Below are 22,856 nucleotides of genomic sequence, written 5' to 3'. Positions count from 1 at the left end.
AGCATGTAAAACATCTTTGCTCTGCATAAGTAAGTCATTAGGTTGCCATTGAAATGCATTCCATCTTTTAAAATACGTAATTGTGCTGTTTTCTCTGGAGATTTTGTATTTTTACAAATATCCAGGTTAACTTGGGGCTTTTTTAATGATCACCTCTTTTATATCTACATTAAATATAAAAGTTGTAAAGATAAAGCTGTTACCCTTTCAGAAGGTAAAGAAAATCAACTTCCAATCTTTTGAGAGGCGCTCTGCAATTAAGCAATCTGTTACAACAATCTGTAGATGAATCACCCTTGAGGGAAGTGCTTTAAAGACCTTGTTAATTCCGTGTTGATTTATGTTATTTTTCTGTGTAATCAAGAAATGGAAGGGGAGTGGAATTACTAAGTCATGTTACGGAGGCAAACACAGACTCATAGGATGGTGTAGAAAAGACCTTTGAGATCATTGACCCAGTACTGCCCAGTCCACCACTAAACCATGTCTTGGGAGAAGAGGCTGACGTAGGGAGGGTTCACTCGGTGCCCCTGTCTAGGTCAGGGATAAGGATACCAAACAGAACCGGCCGCAAAACTGAGCCCAGGCAATACCACTTGTGACTTGCCCCCAGCTGGGCTTAACTCCCTTCCCCATCTCTCTTTAGGACTCCACAATCCAGCCAGTTTGTCCAGGAGGATGATGAGGCTGACGCTGGCAGAGGCTTTACTAAAGTCTGGATAAACAACATCCACAGCCTCCCCTCATCCCCTGAGCAGGTCACTGTGTCCTAGAAGGAGATCAGGTTGGTCAGGCAGGACTTGCCTTTCCCAACCCCTTGCTGTCTGGGGCTGATCCCCTGGCTGTCACATAATGGGACTTCTGGCACATCAGCACAGCACTTCCCGAAAGTTTCATTGTTATGTTCCGTGGCATCCACTCTGAACTCGTGATGTAAAGTGTCTCGGAAGAACAGAATTTTATCAAACAGTTTCAAAGGGCACTTAAAGAGAAAGCCTGATCAATATCTTGTTAATGCCACACTTTTATTAATGTTGCTCTAAGCTGGAAGAAGTCATTGTGCCTCATTTCTTATGTGCATATATTTTTCCTAGTGGAATTTAAATTATGTTAAGATTCAGAAATACAAATTTTGTGAAGTGGAAAGAAGCAGAGCACAGGGAGACAAGGGGCTGTGGAATAGCATTTTGTGGAGCAGCTTCAATATGCTAGGACTCGTCTGCCTGAGAAAAAATAGCTCAGAGAGGCTGTGGTACAAATGGCACAGATAGTGGGAATATGACATTACTGCTCACTGCCTCTTTCAGTCAGAAGTTGAAGGATATCAAATGGAACAAGGACATTTTGGTTTTTAAACCACAAAAGGAAGGGTTATTTCATGCAGTGTGCAGCTAAGCTGCAGACAGCCTTGCTGTTGTGAATGCCAGAGCCTTAAACCAGTTCCTGCAAGACTTGGACAGACCTGTGGAAGTGTGGTCAGTGAAGGGACGTTACACGCAAAGGCTGAACCTCAGAAAGTCCCTGGAAGCCGTGGTTGCTAAGAAAAATGGTAAAATTTGGTCTTCTAGTGCTTGCCCAGTGCTTACATTATTCCTTAGACATCTGCTTCCAACCCTGATTGGAGGCAGAGTGATTTGGGAATCTTTCCCATACAAGACTGTTTGCTTTTCTTGGTGGTGTTCCCAAAAGGTAAAAACTGACACAAGAATATTTCTGGATGCTCCTAAAGTAAAAACTGACACAAGAATGTTTCTGGATGCTCCTAAGGTATTTCATAGGCATTTTGTTAGGGTGATGTGGATTTTCAGTGAGATTTTTAATTTAAGATAACCATTACCATTTCTTCATATCTCATAGTAACATTCATTCTCAAAAAGTAATTTCATACAGAGAACTATACGAGAAGAAAATTAGTTTTGATAGGGCAAGAAATGTTGCAGGAAAAATGCCTTGACACAAATAGCTGAGGGGGCAAGGCAGAATTTTGGTGGGGGAAGGGTTGGAAAATGTGGTGGTTTCCAACTGCCTCCTTTCATTGTGGGATTGGCATCACTTGGGAAAGTAATTTTAACCTCATGGCTACTTTAATTTCCTGTTCTGTAAATTGGTAGCTGCTTAACTTCCCAGCTTAGTGGGCAGTGATTGCAGTTGTACATCAGGCATCCTCTGAAGGAGTATTTAGCTGGGGAACTACCAGAGTTCCAGAAGTCTTGTGCTTCTGAAAAAAAGGGGGGAAGGCCATGTTTTAAAATCCATGTAATACTGAATATTTTCAGATCACAAGTAGTCTGTACTTCCTTTTTATACCTCTGGGGAAATTTCCCCCCTAGTCTGTTCTGCTAGATTCTGCTGTTATTGTCACATGTGAGAAGTGCACCACTGTTTCCATTTTGCTTTTTTCTCAGTCAGAAAACCAGAAAATAGCAAACCTTTCCTTAACAAGGCTTATGAATAATTTCTGAAGTGGGTTAAATTCTTGCATTAGCAGGCAGGATTTTGTTATATTCCCATTTGAATGCTTGGTAGGTGATAACGTGTTGACCAAAGTCTTCTGAAGGTAAATTTGTTCAGTAAAATAAATGAAAAAAAGGTTATTATGGTCTTGAGTAAAACAAAAACTACTTATGATGGGTATGCCTTCTGGACATGTGCAAACGGCAAATTTACAAGAGAGTAAACTGTCAGATATGTATTTTTCTCACCTCGTTTCATTTTCCAAATCCTTGTACTATAAAGTCAAAGTTTACTTGCCAAGTGTATTTAAAGATAATTTAGTCAGTGAAACTTACAGGCCTAAATCATATGAAGTTTCCCAAAAAATAGTAGTGTAGTGTGGAAATACTGAATAGATGCATGATGGTTATGTAGTGCTATTTAAAGATACATGTAAATGCAGTTAGGTATATTTTTAAGAACCACCTGCTAAAGAGAGCAACAGTAGATGCAAATTTGAAATTTTTAGCCACACAATCAGATGTGTTGTTAGAGCTGCATCCCAGGGATGCAGATAATCCTTTCCCAGTACAGGAGCTTGGCAGCTTCAATATAAATAAAAGCTAATACATCAAAGTCACTACCAAACGCCTCAGTCTGCTACTAATTTGCATTTTATTTGTGAAGGTATGGCAGAAATTCGGTTCTTTGTAATAGTGTTATTCATTCTGACTTGAACTCTTTGAGCTTTGATATTTCATGTGTCTTTCAGATTTTTGTTTCATGACCAGCTATTGTTCACTATTAGTTTCTGATAAGCAGTAGCAGCAGCTTTGGCAGAGACAACAGAAATGAAGTTCTTAAGCTTTAGACCAAGTAGCTTCTTAGTGAAGCAATGTTTTTTCCCCCCAAGTCTTCTAATTAGCCTTGAACACTATTTCATAATTTTAAAGTATTGTTATAAATTAGAAGTTCATGAAAAAGTAATGGTGCCCAAGCAAGACCTCCATCACTGCCTGTTCAAAGTATTCTAGTTTAGTCCACCTCAATATTTTCCATGGTAACTATTTTAAAAAGTAACTTTGCATTTTAAGTTGAGCATAGCTTAGTCCTGGATGTCTGTGACAGTCAATGTATCGTTAAATGCATTTAAAACACCGATTTTGTGCTGTGTTCCTTCCAGGTGCATTCTGCTGCCTCTCTTGGGAATGAAGCCCCCTCAGCAGAGCCTCTTCATGCTGGTGGACTCGGTGGACGAGGGCTGTAACGTTTCTGAGGGTGAACAGACTTCCACGAGTTTGTCTGGGACGATAGCAGAGATTTTAGCCAGCCACTTCGAGTTCTTCCCTCCCTGGCTGCTCCTCCTGTGTTCTGCCCGCAAGCAGAGTAAAGCTGTTACAAAAATGTTTACAGGTGAGCACAGAGCGCAGGACCTGTACCTAGGATGTTGTGTTTACCAGGCCCTGGGGATGGTGGGAAGCACTGCTGCATGCTTAGTTCTAAAAAATGACAACAGCAAAAATAGTAATTCTAAAAAACACACATCCTTGTTTCCCAAGGACTATGGAAAGCTTATATCAGCCAAGCATTTTAGAGTTGAATTTTATCTTTGCAAAGCATCCATGTTCTCTACAGTGTCTTGAATTTTTCTCTTGCTTTGCTCATTTTAGGAAGCTCCAAACAGCATAGGTGATGTGTAAGTGCAGAAGTATTTCAGCTGCATACACCCATTCCTTACCACCTCAGAAAGTTTTTCTTTCATCTGCCGTTAAAATCTCTCCCCATGTTTGCAGAAAGTGGATAATAATCTCTGAAGGTGAAATTGGAGAGAGGAACAATGTAGATGTGAATTCTTGGACTGTGCTTTTGGCAAAGGTTGCACGGTAAAAAAACTTTTTACAGCTTCTTCATCCAGGCTTTACTGTGTCATGAGAACATTTCTTCACTGTAATGACATTGTTACTGGAAGTTGTCTGAAATTTAATAAAAGGCAATATCTGGACTGGATTCCAGGCCTATGTATAAAGCCTGTGTGTATTGAGGACGCAATTAGGACAAAAAATGTGATTATAGAACTTAGACCCATAGACTTGCTCGTTTCCAGAGTGGCAGAAGGTTAATGGGATAATTGTACTTTGGAATGAAGTACTGTATTAATCAGAGGCAGACATGAAGACTGGTATTTGGGAGTATGTGACAACTAAAAGAAACTTTGGGGTGGCTTCACAGGGCTCCTTCAGGCATTCATATGGGAATAGTTTTGTCAGACTTTGGCTGATTAGATATGTTGTTATTGCCAAAAAAACAGACAAGACTTTCTTACAACAGTCCTATTTCCTTTCCATTGAATCATACAGTGTTTCACACTAGCCCTAAAAATTGCTGTTGTCTTTTAAGTATATTTCCAGATGGAATTCCTGACAGGAAAAATCAGCAGAACTAATGGATATGCCTTTAAAATAAATTTTAATTCCAGTGAGTTAATTTTTCATTTCCACAGAGTATGACTTGATGAATAGCATAAAGGAAATTGGTGTGTGATACTATAATCCCATCTTCATTGTGGGAAAGGTACAGCAAAGAAAGAATTGGATACAAATTGAGATGAAACTTTAGGGTCTATTTGGATTCAGCTGTGGTTTAGCCACTATGAAAGGAAAATGTGACATTACAGCCAATGTGATGGCTGCCCATTTAATTCACTGTTAGAGGATTTTCCTGTTACCAGCCAATATTCAGGTTTGCTGGAGGTGTAGTGAGAATATGGGAGCATGGCTGAAGCTTCTGTTAACTTCAGAAACTATGCAACTTGGTGTTGTAAAACTGCAAATTTTTGGGTTGTGGCCTGCAAAGTATTGATTGACATTAACTCTTCTACTGGGGCAAACTCTTCTCCTCCTTTGTGGTGTTTGAATGTTTACTTTTAGTTGAGCCAGTTTTTAAAGCTATTTATGTTTAGTTGGTGGGCAGGCAGAAGTGGAGATCAACAATAAGTATTTGGACCAAATAAAAATCACTTGCACTGTAACTTGGTGAGAGAGATTGGCATCCTTTCAGAACTGATTAGGAAAATGTGCCCTATTTGTAGTTTTTTCTGTTAAAAAAGTTTTGGAGTATGGTATGAAATATGCATTGACCAGTATTAATTTGTTTGCAGTGAATTTGTATCTGTTTTCACTTAAAATTTTCATTCACTGAAAAACTCTTCTGAATCTGTCTGACAAATAGGTTTAGCTCTCATGTCAGCAGAGTGTTCCCAATGATTGGAAGCAGGCTTTCTGCAGTGGCCTTGTCCTGATGATGCTCTTTTTTGGGTGTGCAGTACAGATTGGAGTTGTGCAAGCATCTCCTGAGCCGAAAATAGTGATGACATGGAAGAGAGAGTCCAGTCTTTCTCACCCACTGTCATCCTGACACTGCCAGTGATGAATAATCATCCCTAGAACTCTTTAAGAATGAGAAAAGGAGGAGGGGTGTTTGTTCTGGTCCTCTTTGTTCTTTCACTTCTGGTGGCAACTTATTTATGAAAACTGAATAGCTGTGCCTGCATCTGCTGCAGCTTGTGCTCTGGGCCCTTCTGTATTCCCAGATTCTGTAGTAGCACAATGTGCTACGGATTTTTTCCCCCTGGCTCAGATTCTCAGCTTTCATTAATTTAAAAAAAAAAAAAAAAAAAAAAGTTTTGCCTCTTGTGGCTACAGAGACAACCTCAAAAATATGAACCACATGTGAGATGATGCCTGGCTGAGTCTGCGGTCACCCTCCACAGTGAGCAAATGCCAAATGAGTTAAAAAAGGAGACGGACAGATAACTGCCTTCTCTTCATATGCTGTCACCAGCTGCCACATGCTGCCTGCTTGCTTTCCTAATGGCGTTTCCCCTAAATTTAACAATTCTGTCTCCACATGCTGCCTGCTTGCTTTCCCTAATGGCGTTTCCCCTAAATTTAACAATTCCCCTAAATTTAACAATTAAATTTAACAACTATGCACCCATAGTTATCCACGTTGTCTCCCACATCATCGTTTATCATTTGGCTCCAAGTGTGGGCACTCAAGCAGCTACATCAACGCAGCCTTTCCAACATGAAAGTGGCACAGAGCATAAAATGTTTTGGTTTTTTTTTCATTTTAGCTAATGAGCTAATTCTAATGCTTTTTCTAAAATGAGACTAAATTTTGAAAGCATAGGAGTCGTGCTTACAAAACTAATTTCCTGTTTTGAAAATCCCTCACATTAGTTGGAGAACTTGAGGCATTTTAAAATCAGGCAATTTTACATAGATAAGTTGAAGTGAACAGCAAGTAATTTCTCATTAACAGCATAAAGGTAAGTAGGCAAAAGTACATATGTACGAATGGTTTTAAAAGGCTTCTTTTTAATAGGCATTTATCTAATTTCTTCTTTTTTTGCTAGACACATAAATCAAGTATCTGTGGCATGTGGCTGGATAATACCCCTCAGTTAAACACTGACATTCTTCCAAAGAATTCCTTCTCATGCATGAGGCATGAGTGCACCAGTGCAGCACAACCTGTGCAGGGTCACATCTCAGGGAGCCATAGTTCTCATGAAGTTAATGACAAATACCAGAAAGGTACTGGAAAATTCATTAAAAAACCGAAAGTGGAGGTGAAAGGGTTCCATTTAGCCTCAGGGGCAACTTTTAAGTTCCATTCACCCACTTGTCCATAGGCAGGAATTGACAATGTCATACATTTTTCACTCATCCTTTTTTTTAATTTGTCATTCAGTTCCAGACAGACAGGAACTTTTAGGAGTTGGTGTTTATCCAAATTTGTTCTTGATTGGAAATCTCAGGAACATGTTTCTCATGTTTCTACTGTTTACTGGTCCGAATAGATGTGAAGAGTTGTTTTCCTTACAGCCTTCCAGAAAATTTAAAACTAAGCAAAAAAGTGAAAATCTTAGAGAAATACAGTAAAAAATCACAGTGCAGCTTCTCTCAGAAACCTCACTGTCTGGTGATTAGAGCTACTAAGTTAGTTCTATTGCTGAATCCCCAGGCTAAATCAGTTGCCAGATTTGGAGCTGAACCTTTCTGCCATTCTAGAAAATAGATTGCATGAGACTGCTTCAGGAGAGATTGCTTCCAAAATAAAAAATCTGAGTTGTCCTCTAATTTTTCATTATAGGTTGGGATTTACTTGGGTGATTTCATCTTTCTTTGAAGTCTTTATGGGAGTTGGATTCTTACTGTAAAAAATAAAGTATATATTTATGTGGTTGTAAAATTTACTTTTCTAATATTGAAGCTTTGAAAAAGTTTATTTCTTGTTTAGGTTTGAGGTTTGGAAAGAAAAATTCTTTAGAATGCTTGGGAAAATGTAGGGAGCTTTTAATTACTGTGTCCTTTCTTTTCATTACCACTTTGAAGGCATTGTACTAGGGAATTTCATATTTCCTTGTAAAAAGTTGTGTGTGAACTTGGAGTTTAATTGCCTTGTAATTAAAGAGGGAAGACTAAATTGTTTTAAATGGACTATTACCTGTAGATCTAATTAAATAAACTTCTGTGCAGTGACACGGACCAGTGAGAGCAGCAGATTTCAGCCTTAGTGTCTCGTAGCACCTGCAGAAGAGGCAGAGAAATTTGTAATGCACAATATACTGCAAATGCACTAAAAGCTAAGTGTGCTGCCTGAGTCTCCAGGTGCCCTTTACTCTGCTGGATAAGTTATTCTTTTTGAGCAGGTGTGCATAAATGGCCACAGAAGTACCTAATTCAATACGTGTTTAGATCAGCAGCATAAATTATTAATGCCAAATTACTGCCATGTTTGTGACAATTTGGTTTTCTCTAAAGCTTACCATTCAGTTAAATACATTAAAATGCATTTTAAACTTCTCTTATGTGCTTATGTAAATCCATTTAAAGATAGGAAAATGGAAGGATATTTCTAAGTATTGAAACTTGCTAGTTAATAGCTTTTTTACTATTAAAGTATGAAGAGGTTGACATGCTATAAAAGTATTTATAACCAAGATACTTTTTTTCCCCTTTTGAATGACCTAGGTCTTGCCAAGGAATACATTTGGAACAGATCTGTTTACAGAACTGCCAGAAATGTAATAAATTAGAACAATCCATATTGGAGCTCCCATTGGGTTGAAAGTGATGTGTTCTAAAAAAAATTTTAGCAATGCAAGAAGCAGGGTCGTGGGACTGCAAGTTCTGTCTACTGTAACTTCTCTTTTGCTGAGCTTAAGTAGTTCATGGGAATGCATCTGAAACAAAATGAGCTTTCTCTTAATATTTTGGTACTTCTTGTCCATGAAAGTGACTTATTGTATGGGGCAGGGTTGAAAAGCAAGTTTGCAGGAGCTTTGTTTGGAAATGTAAAATGGCTTCATTTAGGCAGATATTTGGGGGAAAATAACATAGCTTTGTTTTCCTTCTTCAAGTTAGCAACAAAAAATTCAGACTTAAAAAAATTCAGTTCTATCTATAAGGCTTCTTTTGAATTATTTGCTTATTATAGTATGGCCTGATGCAGTGTTTAAAATTAACATCCTGTTTCATGTCCAAAATTCTGCTACAATGGCAGTTTGTTAATCCCAGCCCTTAAAGGGTGTTTCATCCCTGGGATGTGGGAAGGTCTGTATGGGTGTATGTGCTTCTTGCTATCCAAGCTTACAATATATAGGATCTCATTAACAAAGGATGTATGGTAATACTGCAGAAAATGGGGGAAAAGGCAGGTTTTGGCTTCTATAAACATATAGCCAATCAAATAGTTTAAAACTGCTCTGAAGCCTTCTGAAATTTATTTACCTGTCTGAAGTGCTTAGATACTTGCTGTATCTCAGGTAAGAACAGATCAGGGCAATATTTTTAGCTCTAGTATGGAACAAAGTAATCAGAGCATCTTAGAATGTGTTGTGTTGAAAGAGACCTTAAAGACCATTTCATTCCAACCCCCTGCCATGGGCAGGGACACCTTCCACTCTCCCAGGTTATTCAAAGCCCCATCCAACCTGGCCTTGAACACTTCCAGGAATGGAGCATCCACAGCTTCTCTGGGCACTGATACTTCTTTTAAAGGGGAGAAAAAAAAAGCCAAACACACAAACCCTTCCTTTTTTACTTTTTTATTTGAAGGGCTTGGGGTTTTTTTTGTTCAATTTCCCACCCATTTTGGGAAGCAAAATGAAAACTGTTTTTCAAAGAATGCTTGCAAGACGAGGAAGAGTCTTTTGTTTTTGAAGTGGAGATACAGTTACTGAGACAGAGGCACTTAAACAGTTGTCACTGCACATTTTCCTGGGAAGGCTGGGAGTCAGGGGAGGTGAAGTGTAATCATTAGTCAGGCAACACTGAACATCAGCTGAAATCTCAGGATTGCTGTTGTGCCAGTCTATTGGGGCTTTTCTCATTGTGGGGAAACAAAATCCACTGCTGGAAAAACACTCAAACCATGTAAAAATAAAAATAGCTTACGTTTGCAGGTATATATTGGAAGGCAGGATGTGGGCATGGGATTAATGTGAGAGGTTGGGGGTTTTGTGATCAGGGTCACTTAGGTCTAAATACATAGAGAATGATTTTGCAGAGCTCCCTGCATGTTCTTGTTCAGCCAGGAGACATGGGGACAGATCTGTGCAGGGCAGTTCAGAGGAGGGTGAGTGAGCAGGGTGGTTGTGTTTGCTCCAGATTGAGCAAAACAGAGCTGTTCCCTCTGCACACATGAGCCAGGCAAAGGGACACTTGTCCCTAATTACAGCTCCTTGGATGCATGTCACTGTGGGTCCATGCACCAAGCAATGCCCTGCCTTTGGTGTTATTTTTTCACTTCTGTGTCTTCTGAATGATCCTGACCTAGAAACAGCCTTTCACTTGAGTGGGAGCTTGGGATCTGCAGAATCACAGGACACTGTCTGCTCTTACTCAGCAAAGTTTTTTATTTGGGTTATGTGCAAGTATTAAGGGCTTCACAAAGTTACATACAGAATATTTTAATAAAATACATAGTAAAGCAATGAATTATGCCATCCTACAGGTCAGGTTAGGACATTACTTGAATTTGTGGCACGTTATGGTAGATAAAGCTATTTCTGTGTTTCCTTTTAGAGCCAAATGGAGAAAGATTATTTTCTTGTTCCTGGCCTTTTAATTAAAAAATCTTCAAGTAGTCAGTCTTGCTTGTGTAGTCTTATTCTCTGAACTGACTGTGCAAAAGTGTCCTCTCCAGTGATTTCATTTTGTGGAGAAGCATGATTTTGTTTTCGGTATTCTTTTGGTTCAGTCCTGTTTGTAGTGCTTCCATAATTACTAAGGGAAGCAGAAATATTTTAGTAACACTTCCATAGTTGGACTCTGTTCTCATCTGTGGTGTTTGTACAATGCTGATGTAGACTAAACAATTAACAGAGTGACCTTAACGGGACATTCAGAACCTCTGCTGAAGCCACTGGGGAGCAAAAACCACAGCTCTGTTACCAGCCTGAATTTGCTGTCAGAACAACCTCACAGACTGAGCAGTTTGATCCACAATGTTTAGATACAATAAAAATATAGATCTAAAAGCAACATCCTTCAGAGGCTCACTTAATTTTTTTTTCCCATGGAGATGGGGCTGGAATTGAATTGAACACATTGATCAAATGTTGCTTTTCCTTCCGTGTAATTTAGAGATTAGTAACTTAGCTTTGGTTTGATGAGTAGTTGGTTTTGTGTCTGACTAGCTGAGCTGGCTGTAAGGAAGAGATCACAAGCTGTCCCTGGAGAAGTGAGGTGCAGTTCTGGCCCAAAACGCAGTCACTGAAGCTGCTGCCTCCGTGACCTCTGTGGTTTTCCCGTAACTTCCACAAGAGCAGCGTTCAACACTGCGATGTGTCATTAATCAGGGAGGGCAGGTCCTCATCAAGTGCTTACCTTGGCCCTACCAGAGCAAATGTTTGAAATGGCAGGGGCAGCCGTGTATCCACACGGCTCTGCCTTGGTTCAGCCCCATTCCTGAGAGCCTTCCGGCCGCTAAGGCAGCGCAGGGAACTTCCCTGCACATGCTGCTGGGAACAGTGTCCCTTTCCTTGAGTGGGGAGGGGACACACACAATCTGTGTGTGTGAAATAATGTCCCTTTTGCCTCTAGAGAGTAAACAGGCTGGAAAAACAGAGATATGATTACAAGAGAACCTATGTCTTTATACAATGAGTCACCTACTAGAGAACCAGGGTGGTTATCTAGAACTCAATCGTCACTTGCAAAAAGTAGATAATTTCGGTGTGCAGAGGTCTGAAGATGTTTAAAACTATTTTTGAGTGTCTCTCCTGTATCATAAAAGCTTTTAAAAGAAGCTGTGGTGGTCAAGTTAGTGATTTATATACATTTGATCATGCATATGCAGCAGGTGTGAACACCCTCTTCTGTAATTAAATAAACATAATAATTGTCTTAATCTAAATAGCTGAAAATTACTTAGAATTCCATTGTTAACCACACTGGAGAAGGGATTGTTCCTTTAATAATATAATAATACTTAATAATCTTATTTCGGTTGCAGTTTTGATGGTTTTGCTTAGGTGTTTAGTGTTGTCCAAAGCAGACACACAATGCCTAATTCAGAGTGATTTTCAATATTATTTTTGTTAATAGCACCTATTTTTTCCTATAATAGATGATGATAACAGTGTATCTAATTATCAAAGTTTTCTGCTATTATAATTAATTTATGTTCACTGTGTTTAGAGGGGAAAATATTTTCTTGTGGGTGTTCCCCACCCAAAAATGTCTTGGCTTTTATTTACTCTTCTTTCAACACTGAGTTAAGCAGAACTGGATCAGAAATAATTACAATTTTCTCTCCTCTCAACAGGTTTTCGAAAAATAAGTCTGGACGACCTCCGAAAAGCTTACATTGTGAAAGATGTGCAGCAGTATATTCTGCATCGTTTGGATCAGGAAGAAGCCCTGAGACAGCACCTCACAAAAGAAACGGCAGAAATGCTGAATCAGCTTCACATCAAAAGCAGCGGCTGCTTTTTGTATCTGGAACGTGTCCTAGATGGAGTTGTGGAGAATTTTATCATGTTACGGGAGATCCGTGATATTCCAGGAACATTAAATGGCCTCTACCTTTGGCTCTGTCAGAGACTTTTTGTGAGAAAACAGTTTGCAAAGGTCCAGCCCATCCTTAATGTAATTCTTGCAGCCTGCAGGCCCTTGACCACCACGGAATTGTATCAGGCGGTGTGGACCAAAAACATGACGCTGACGATGGAAGACTTTCAGCGCAAATTGGATGTCCTGTCCAAAGTCCTTATCGATGGCCTTGGAAATACAAAAATCTTGTTCCATTACAGTTTTGCGGAGTGGTTGCTGGATGTAAAGCACTGTACACAGAAATACCTGTGTAACGCCGCAGAGGGACACAGAATGCTGGCGATGAGTTACACCTGCCGGGCAAAGGATTTAACGCCGTTAGAAGCTCAAGAGTTTGCATTGCATCTCATTAATTCTAATTTACAGTTGGAGACTTCAGAGCTGGCTTTGTGGATGATATGGAATGGCACACCCGTCAAAGACTCCCTGTCAACCTTAATTCCTAAAGAGCAAGAGGTGTTACAGCTGCTGGTGAAGGCTGGTGCCCACGTCAACAGCGAAGACGACCGCACGTCTTGCATCGTCCGGCAGGCCCTGGAGAGGGAGGACTCCATCCGCACCTTGCTGGACAACGGGGCATCCGTAAACCAGTGTGATTCCAACGGGAGAACGCTGCTGGCCAACGCAGCCTACAGTGGCAACCTCGACGTGGTCAACCTGCTGGTGTCGAGGGGAGCGGATCTGGAGATCGAAGACGCCCACGGGCAAACAGCGCTGACCTTGGCTTCTCGGCAGGGCCACACCAAGGTGGTCAACTGCCTCATCGGCTGTGGGGCCAACGTCAACCACACGGACCACGACGGCTGGACGGCGCTGCGCTCGGCGGCGTGGGGAGGGCACACGGAGGTGGTGTCCGCGCTGCTGTACGCCGGGGTCAAAGTGGACTGCGCCGACGCCGACAGCCGGACGGCGCTGAGAGCGGCGGCCTGGGGAGGGCACGAAGATATCGTGCTGAATCTGCTCCAGCACGGGGCTGAAGTTAATAAAGCCGACAACGAGGGCAGGACGGCTCTGATCGCGGCTGCCTACATGGGGCACAAAGAGATCGTGGAGCACCTGCTGGACCATGGTGCGGAGGTGAACCACGAGGACGTGGATGGGAGGACGGCGCTGTCTGTGGCTGCGCTCTGCGTGCCCGCCAGTAAGGGCCACGCCTCGGTGGTCAGCCTCCTCATCGACCGCGGTGCTGAAGTCGACCACTGTGACAAGGATGGCATGACGCCGCTGCTGGTGGCCGCCTACGAAGGACACGTGGATGTGGTTGATCTGCTCCTGGAAGGAGGAGCTGATGTGGATCACACGGACAACAACGGCCGGACGCCGCTTCTGGCAGCAGCCTCCATGGGCCACGCCTCAGTGGTGAATACTCTCTTGTTTTGGGGTGCAGCTGTTGACAGCATTGACAGTGAAGGTAGAACGGTCCTGAGCATAGCATCTGCGCAGGGCAATGTTGAAGTAGTACGGACTCTGCTGGACAGGGGGCTAGATGAAAATCACAGAGATGATGCAGGCTGGACACCTTTGCACATGGCAGCTTTTGAAGGTCACAGGTTGATCTGTGAAGCTCTTATAGAACAAGGTGCTAGAACAAATGAAATTGATAATGATGGACGGATACCTTTCATATTAGCTGCGCAGGAAGGTCACTATGATTGTGTGCAGATGTTACTGGAAAATAAATCCAACATTGATCAGAGAGGCTACGATGGGAGAAATGCTCTCCGGGTTGCTGCCTTAGAAGGTCACAGAGATATAGTAGAGCTACTGCTCAGCCATGGAGCAGATGTGAACTACAAAGATGCTGATGGCCGGCCGACACTTTATATCCTAGCATTAGAAAACCAGCTTACAATGGCTGAGTATTTTTTAGAAAATGGTGCAAATGTCGAAGCAAGCGATGCTGAAGGAAGAACAGCACTCCATGTTTCCTGCTGGCAGGGCCATTTGGAGATGGTGCAGGTGCTGATAACGTACCACGCTGATGTGAACGCTGCAGATAACGAGAAGAGATCCGCTTTGCAGTCTGCTGCGTGGCAAGGCCACGTGAAGGTCGTGCAGCTTCTCATTGAGCATGGTGCTCTGGTTGACCACACTTGTAATCAAGGTGCTACTGGACTCTGCATTGCAGCCCAAGAGGGGCACATTGACGTTGTCCAGATATTACTGGAGCATGGTGCTGATCCCAATCACGCTGACCAATTTGGGCGCACTGCTATGCGGGTTGCAGCCAAAAATGGACACTCCCAGATTATCAAATTACTGGAAAAATATGGTGCATCGACTCTGAATGGTTGTACTCCGTCTCCAGTCCACACAATGGAGCAGAAGCCCTTACAATCAGTCTCCTCTAAAATGCAGTCCTTAACCATGAAGTCCAACAGTTCAGGGAGTACTGGAGGAGACATGCAGCCTGGAATGCGAGGATTGTCCAATGGGCCTGCACACGCCTTCAGTTCTCCTTCGGAGTCTCCCGATTCTACGGTTGACCGTCAGAAGTCATCTTTATCAAATAATTCCCTGAAAAGCTCCAAAAATTCTTCTCTCCGCACCACGTCCTCGACGGCCACCGCTCAGACGGTGCCCATCGATAGTTTCCACAGCCTGTCATTCACGGAGCAAATCCAGCAGCATTCCCTGCCACGCAGCAGAAGCAGGCAGTCCATTGTTTCCCCTTCTTCCACAACTCATTCCCTGAGTCAAAATCATAATTCACCCAGTAGCGAGTTTGAATGGAGCCAAGTGAAACCTAGCTTGAAATCAACTAAAGTGAACAAAGGGGGCAAAACAGACAACTCCAGCAAGTCTGGGTCAGCTGGAAAAAAAATAAAGCAGAGTAGTTCCTCCCAACCCAAAGTGCTAGAGTATGAAATGACTCAGTTTGATAAACGAGTACCTATTGCCAAATCTGGCACAAGCATGCCACTGAAATCAATGCCACCAGAACCACAGTGCAAAATTTTGGTCCCTCCAGCTCAGCAAGAAGTTGGTCGATCTCAGCAGCAGTTCCTGATTCACCAACAGAGTGGGGAGCAGAAGAAGAGAAATGGCATTATGACAAATCCAAATTACCATCTTCAGAGCAATCAGGTTTTTCTCGGCAGGGTTTCTGTCCCACGAACAGTGCAGGACAGAGGGCATCAGGATGTGTTGGAAGGCTATCCCCCCGCAGAGACAGAACTCAGCCTTAAGCAAGCCTTAAAACTTCAGATTGAAGGTAGCGACCCAAGCTTCAACTACAAGAAGGAAACACCATTGTAAAAGGTAACTTACCCAGTCACAAAGGAACCAAATGCCTGCATTTCATTTAAAATGTGCTAAAATTACATTTTATTATCATTTACCATCATAACTGCTTGTGTGATGGATGTTAAAATCTTAACCTGTCAAGTATTTCCTTCGGTGTTATTTAAAAGCACCAGCCATAGAGGAATTGGATCACTGTCATGTTGTCTGTTGAATTCAGTTGCTCAAATTGTTCCCCACTGTCTTTGATAAGTGAGTTTCAGGTGACTTTGATTTGGAATTTGATTTTCCAATATAAGGACAGATGAGAATTTCAGTTCATTATATTTTCAGATACAGTCTTTATTTCATTATTTATGAAAATGCTCTTCAGAACCTTCTTTCTGAAGGTTCCTAAAAGTTATGGGCAACCACTTTTCTGAATGTGGATTTCAAGGAGGAGAATATGCTTATAAGTATGAAATACTATTCTAAAGCTTTGATTTTAAATTTCTGTAAAGGTAATCCTCCCATAAAAGAGGTGGCTTTTCTCACGGCAAGATTATAATCTATGTTATGGTACTACTTTTCTGACCATTCTGTTCTTCTTAATCAGTCATTTAGATATCTAACCTCCTCTCCAGTACTGAATTTTAAGCTGAAAAAGTAATTATAAGTCTCTTTTTCAGACATGAATTGTCAGTGAGTCAGCTAAAATAGTTCTATTTTTCTCCCTCTTCCTTTTGAGGTGTATATTTTTTTAGGGTGTTTGGAATGTGTTAATATGTTTTTTATTGGAATTTCAGAGAAGCAGAATAAGAGGTATGCCCACCTCTTATCGCTTGCTCACTTATTTTTGAAAACATTTTTTTGTGTGTGAATGCAGCATTTTGGACAGCTCAGGCTGCTGCTCCTTAGAACAAAAATGTTCTTGCCAGCTCTGACTCAGTTCTGCTGCAGGTCATCAGAGACAGCGTGTTTCTAGGACAGTTGAAGGGGGTGCAGAATCCACACATGGAAGGTTTTCAGCTGTCAAAAACACATAAATAGGCGTTTTCCCAAAATGTCCTGGCAATTGATTTTAGTGGAATATATCTGTAGACACCGCTGAGGTCCATGGAGAATTATAAAGCTATAGAATATTGTCAGGATCCTGTTGGGCTGGCATTTTGGTTCACTTAAAATGTTTGAAACAATACAGTGTTTCAGAAACATCTGCACTAAAGCCTGCACATTTGTGAAATGCAAATTTTACCAAAGGGTCAGATGAGCTGTGGGGCAGGGCAGCAGGAACAGGCGTAGAGAGGAATCATCAGCTGGGAGAGCAACATCCTTAAATCTTCATAAAAGTTACAAGGACTTCAGATTCCCACAGTAGTACATCATGCCCAAACAGGATTAGAATTTATTTGTAATTTTTTTCCTGCTTCTGTAAAACTTTAAAACATGTAATTAAGGATTGTATTTCCTAACTCTTACATGCCTCCACCTGATGTTCATCGCTTGCTTTCATGTTATACTTTATTGTAAATCCATTGCATGGTTCTGATGTAGAATGTGTTCATCTGACCCGACCTGTCATCAAAAGACTGGTTTTGGTGAATTTTTCCATCTTCCTTGATTTTAAAATATAAACAGCATATAAAGAAATCTGAACATTCCACATATAATACTTAAATTTGGCTTTGCTTTGTCTGGAACAAATGGTGTGTTACTGAAAATTCAGGGTTTCTCTCAGTGAAGTTTTTGGTTTTGCAAATGGCTAAAAAATGAGGTGTGGATAAACAAATGATTCCTTTTGCTTTTCTCTTAACACTTCCCTGAGCATCACTCTAAAGATGGGAGTTTAGAACAGTTCTCTGTGGATTATGAATTGCTTACCACAGGCTGTAATTTACCTCCTCTTTTGCCAAATCTCAAGCAGAAAAAAGGGTAATTGCCCTGACTGGTGGATAAAAGAGTTACCTGTGGGGAATCACATCAGAAATACTCCATGGGAGCACCACAGGAATGGCTTTCCTTCCCTGGCTGCTGCTTCCCAGCATATCCAGGAAGCTCTCCTGTTGTAGGGTCTTGGGATGGCAGATCACAGGGAAACAATCACAGGACTGGGGCTGGGCAGGAAACACTTTTCCTCATCAGGTTGTTGCTGTGTGCTTTTGACTTCAGTTAGGGATGATACAGCTTCATTTCTGACAATGTTGTTTGTGTTACAGATTGTTTCAAAGCTCAGTGTTTTTATTTTATACTTCCAGGCCAATTCCATGATGCTGTGAACAGAAGCGCTTCTGCTCCCGATGATTTATCAGCTGGCTGGGATGAAAGCAAACAGTGCTTGTTTAGTCCACCTAGAAATTCAAGAATGTGATTCCTACAGTTCAGTTACCTTAATTACTGTAACGTGCCTACATTTTCAGGCTGCCTTCTCAGTATAACCCTCTCTGCTTCGAAATTTTATTTTGTGTACTTTGTATTTAATACACAGAATGAGCACTTTTTTTAATTGCAGAAAGATATATGCTGTATTTCCCTGACCACAGCTGAAAATGGTAAGAGCCAGGAATTCTGATTTCCTATTCCAGATCGCTTGGTAGAGGTGCATGTGCCACAGTGAACTGTGTTATGGAAAAGGCAGTGCATTTTGTATTTATTTTTCTGTGGCTAAAGAAAAAAAAGCAACGAGTTTGTCACATTTGCATTGTTGTCATGTATTGTCAGTTCCCCGTGTACTTCAAAAGGTTCCCTCCAGAATTACAAGTCTTGTAACAGTATTTTATAAATACTGTACTTGTGCGTTCTGTCTGTGTAATTGCTGTTCAGTGGTGGCAAAGAAGTCGGACTGCAGCCACCTGCAGTGTCTTTGGGATTTTTAAGAGGCAAAAATCTACTCTCTGGTACTACAGCACCAAATCCGGATGGCAGATTGGGACCACTGAAAGCAATAGGCAAATTTTGGACACTTGGTCTTCAATAGGCTCTGTTATTGCTACGGTGATGAGGTAACTAATATGGGCATGTCTGAGGTGCTAAAAGGTCTGATCCTGCTTTCTTGTATATCTCTATACATTAGAAACAGCTCTTTCTCTTTTCCAAGGTAAAGGACTATTTTTGGGAATGTCAGTAAAGCAAACCATGGAAAATACAGACCCTTTGTGAGCGAGGCTGAGAGAATACCCAGCAGGAGTGCAGTGGAAAAGCACAGCGACAGCGTTGCCTGGGGAGTGCAGAGGTGGCTGAGTTAGCCCTGTCCTGAGACAATAACTCCTTAAAGCACAAACTTGTATGAATGTGGTTACTGCTTCATGGGGATTAGGTAGAGCCAGCGTGTCTCTGTACCTGTAGCACGGTGAATCAGCAGTCAGGAGAGCCTATCCATGGATAGTGGAAAGCTGGTTTCCTGCTCTTACAGCAGAAGTATTTTACTTGTGTGGAAGAGAGCAAAGTCAAAGTCATTGTTGTGAAAGTGAGCAGTGTGAGTTTTCCCTTTGAATGTGCACATCTTACTTGCACAGTTCCGCAAGTGATAAAATGAAAAAAGTGGGTTCTTTTCTCCTACAAATGCAAGCTATATTCTACTATTCACCATTACACAGCCTTGCTCTTTAGAAAATAAGCCTGTTTTTGTATGCAAGTGTTTCTTCTAAAGGCTTGGGTTTCATCTTTTTCGTACTCTAATTCTGATCATTCCAGAAATAAGATGATGGAGAGCTGAGGTTATTTTTCATAGATGATTAATTAGATCCTTAAACTTTGATGAATGGCCTCTGGATGTAGATGTAGTGCATATTCTGAGGCACTGAAGGGCTCCATGTCTGGCTATTATGATCAACTGTCATCAGAATACTTTTTTTTTTTTTTTAATCTTATACCTCCATTCTTATTTGCTCTTTCCTAAATGTAAAAGAAGAATCTTTTATAGTCAGGCATTCAGCATATAGTAAAATTAGATGGTAGAAGCTGACACACGGCAATATGGATTATTCTGAATGTTTCATGTATTGAATTTCTTGTCCCTGTGGGACAATTATAAAATAAACATAACAGGAGTCTGGCAGAATGGCCTTAAGAGGGTTAGTGGTTTAGAAAAGAGAAAGTACCAAAATGTTCTCAGCAGACTTGTTCCAAACCTCAAGTGTAGTACATTTGCAATGCTGTGCAAGAATACGACTTTCCTTAGTGATTAGATGTATGTTTTGTTCTGTGGAAAGGGATCCCTGAATGCCAACATTTTTTCTACTGACCTTGACTGTCATTGGGATTATATTTATTTAATTTTATTGTGTTGTTATTAGTTGCACCTTGTGGACAGAGGACGTAAAAATATGGCCAATTTCACAAGGGGCCACAACTTACAGATAGTCTGGTGGGTTTTGTGTGAATAGTATTTACATTTGAAACAGTCACTGGGGAAACCCTCTCTCCAAATCAGCAGAAAGTAGACCTGTCAAAAATGTTTTCAGAATGACAATTCTGCCACATTTGAATATCCCTTTGGAATGGGGCAGGAATTGTTTTAAATCATTTATTTTCTCAGATGGTCTGTGTAATTCCACATTGCTGTTGTGTGTGATTTTTAGCATCACCATTTCTGAGGGGTTTGTGTGCCAAGCAAAGTTGCTGTTCCCCCATTGTTCCCTCTGCCCTGCCCTTTCCAATCTGTAAATGGAGTGGAGGTGAGCAGAGAGGTGCAGCTGTGACTCAGCACAGCTCCTTCTGCCAGGGCAGCATTTCTCACCACCCAAAAAACCTGAATAAAACAGGAATCCTGTTTCTCTTCATCCCATTTTGCTGGTCCTTCCAAGGTCATCTCCACAAGACATCCAAAATTCTTGATGGGAGAGCTGGGGAAAAAGACTGTTTTGTGGACATGGATATCAATACTGGGTGCATGTGGAAAAACTCATCTGGAGAGAAATGCATTAAGAGATAAAGAGGCACAATTGATGCATTTTTGTCTTCTCTGTGATCAGTATTGAAAACATTACCATTTCTTTAAAAAGGTGTTTTCCCTCCTCAGTTATTCTGCTATGCAAATGTCTGTTATGCTTAATATTCCCCATCTGAACTCCTCAGTTAACTTGGTTTGCAGATAGACTGTTTTTTCCTGGAGTGGGTTGTAAATAGCCTTTAATGTACATTGAATGAATTTCACATTGTAAAATTTTTATTTTATTCCTTGTATTATATTAAGCGAAAATCCCTGTGTATATTAAAGTGCATAATAAATATATTTGCTTTTCAGCAGACATCTAACTGTTTTAATTTTTCTACCTCATTTCCTGGGACATTTCAAGAAAAGGTTATTAAACTTGATTCACTTTCATGTAGTACTAAATGAAGCGTGATGTGTGTGTCCAGTAAGCAGCCCAGGTTAGGCAACCTCAGACCCTGGCATAAATTCCTGTGGCTTTGAGCATATGCAGGAGAAGATTTGCTGCATGTCCTTCTGTTTAAAGTGACCATGATATACTGTAAATACCACAAGGGCCAATAAATTAACTATTTCTGTTGCTGTAAGTTCTTAACAAGCTCAAATGGGTTTTAATTATTGCCTCGATGAGTTTTTCTCTGTAGTATTTTCAGCTTGAGCAAAAGCTCTCTTACTTTGAGTGGCTTCTCATTTTTCTTGAATGTGTTATTAGAAAAGGCAGGGGAGAGACTTTCTGGTCTTTGCAAAAATACCCTTTGGCTCTGTGATCTTGTCTCACTTCACATGGTAGAGCCACCATGATTTCTCTGCAGAGGGTTTTTGAGTGTGCAGGAGGAGTTTGGCTGTGCCTTCTGCAAATGATGCTTCAGATTTACCCCCCAGGTATTCTGGTTCACACAGATCCCAGCAGCTGGTACATATGGCTCAACTGATTCCTAAAATTAGGTGAATGGCAAAATTGTCATTGTCTGCTGACTTGTTTCTGTGGATTTCTGTTGTTTCTCACAGCAGTTATTGACCCTCTTTTGTTAAGTTCTCAGTCTGAAATAACAAAGTATGAGATGCGTTAATTCAGTGGCTATTTTTCACTGAAGCAAAGAATTTTCACTGAATTAATCTTCGAATAAGTTCTCTTATGTCCCAGAGACAGACATTTTCTTCAGATGTCCACTGTAATAATATTTAAATAAAATTATTCAACTCCTGTTTTAAATCTCTTATTCTATGGAATATGCACAATCACATTAAATAATGCTTCACCTCTTCTGTGAGATCCCTGCTGCAATTTGGCTTGTGTATTACATGTATTTTCCACAAGAAAGCTGAGATTGGTTGGCACAGCAAACTCAAGCTTTTCACTTGGAGGCCCTTGGAGAGACAGCAATGAGTTTAGCCTTGATCTAAATCCTAAACATTTTGTGCTACAAAGAGTCACAGAAACAGGGTATGGGACTGAGAAATCTAGTAGGCAAATAATTTTGATAAAGAAGTCTCCAAATGTGTATGTAGGCAATATAAACAGATTGATCTTTAGAATCAAAATGTAATTTGCTGGTTGCAGGGAAAGAATAAGGCTTTGGGGTCTGGTTGTTGATTATGGTTTTTTATTTTCACCGATAACTTTTTTAATGTAACAACTTTTAAGGCTACATCTCCTAGGGAAGAAGTTTTTTTGAAATATTATGATAAGTAATAAAATTCTCTCCTCTTAGAGTTAAGGCTGTGAGCAGAGCTATTGTGTGTTTGTTATGTCTTGGCGAACATTAGACAATCTCATAGAGAGACTTTAAAACTCCAAACTTTATCTATAAATGACAAAGACAGAGTGGACCTTTATTATGATTTATTCTGTCATTTCCCATTATGCTGGCTATGCAGTTCACCACTTTGTTTTCCCCAAGAACGACACATTCCAGTCTTGCTCCAGCTTTAATAACAGTGTGATAGTTCTGTTGCTGTTTTTTCATACTGCTCTCACAAAAGGTGTTACTATTCGCCAGTAAATCCCAAAGCAGTTCACAGAAAACTCAGGAGAAATACTGAGATGAGGATTCATTTGCTCTGTCAGTCACTGAGCAGGCTCAAAACAACATCAGGAAAAGCCCCTGGGCCTCTCCCAGCACTAGGCAATTCTGCTGCCTTGAATA

General features: G+C 40.9%; 1 protein-coding gene across 1 annotated transcript in view; it reads left to right on the top strand.

Moving 5' to 3' along the window:
- Positions 1-21,789, top strand: part of ANKRD50 (ankyrin repeat domain 50) — a 40,604-nt gene extending 18,815 nt beyond the window's left edge. Inside the window, exons 3-5 of the mRNA XM_041482293.1 lie at positions 3,617-3,846; positions 12,271-15,818; positions 18,035-21,789. Coding sequence (XP_041338227.1) covers positions 3,617-3,846; positions 12,271-15,815 — 3,775 coding nt within the window. The 3' untranslated portion in view covers positions 15,816-15,818; positions 18,035-21,789. The remainder of the gene's footprint in view (positions 1-3,616; positions 3,847-12,270; positions 15,819-18,034) is intronic.
- The last annotated feature ends 1,067 nt before the right edge of the window (positions 21,790-22,856 follow it).

This window comes from Pyrgilauda ruficollis, unplaced genomic scaffold, assembly GCF_017590135.1.
Source record: "Pyrgilauda ruficollis isolate IOZ18807 unplaced genomic scaffold, ASM1759013v1 scaffold58, whole genome shotgun sequence".
NCBI classification, from domain to species: Eukaryota; Metazoa; Chordata; class Aves; order Passeriformes; family Passeridae; genus Pyrgilauda; species Pyrgilauda ruficollis.
Note: the sequence above shows the minus strand (reverse complement) of the source record. Positions and strands in the feature narration are given on the sequence as shown.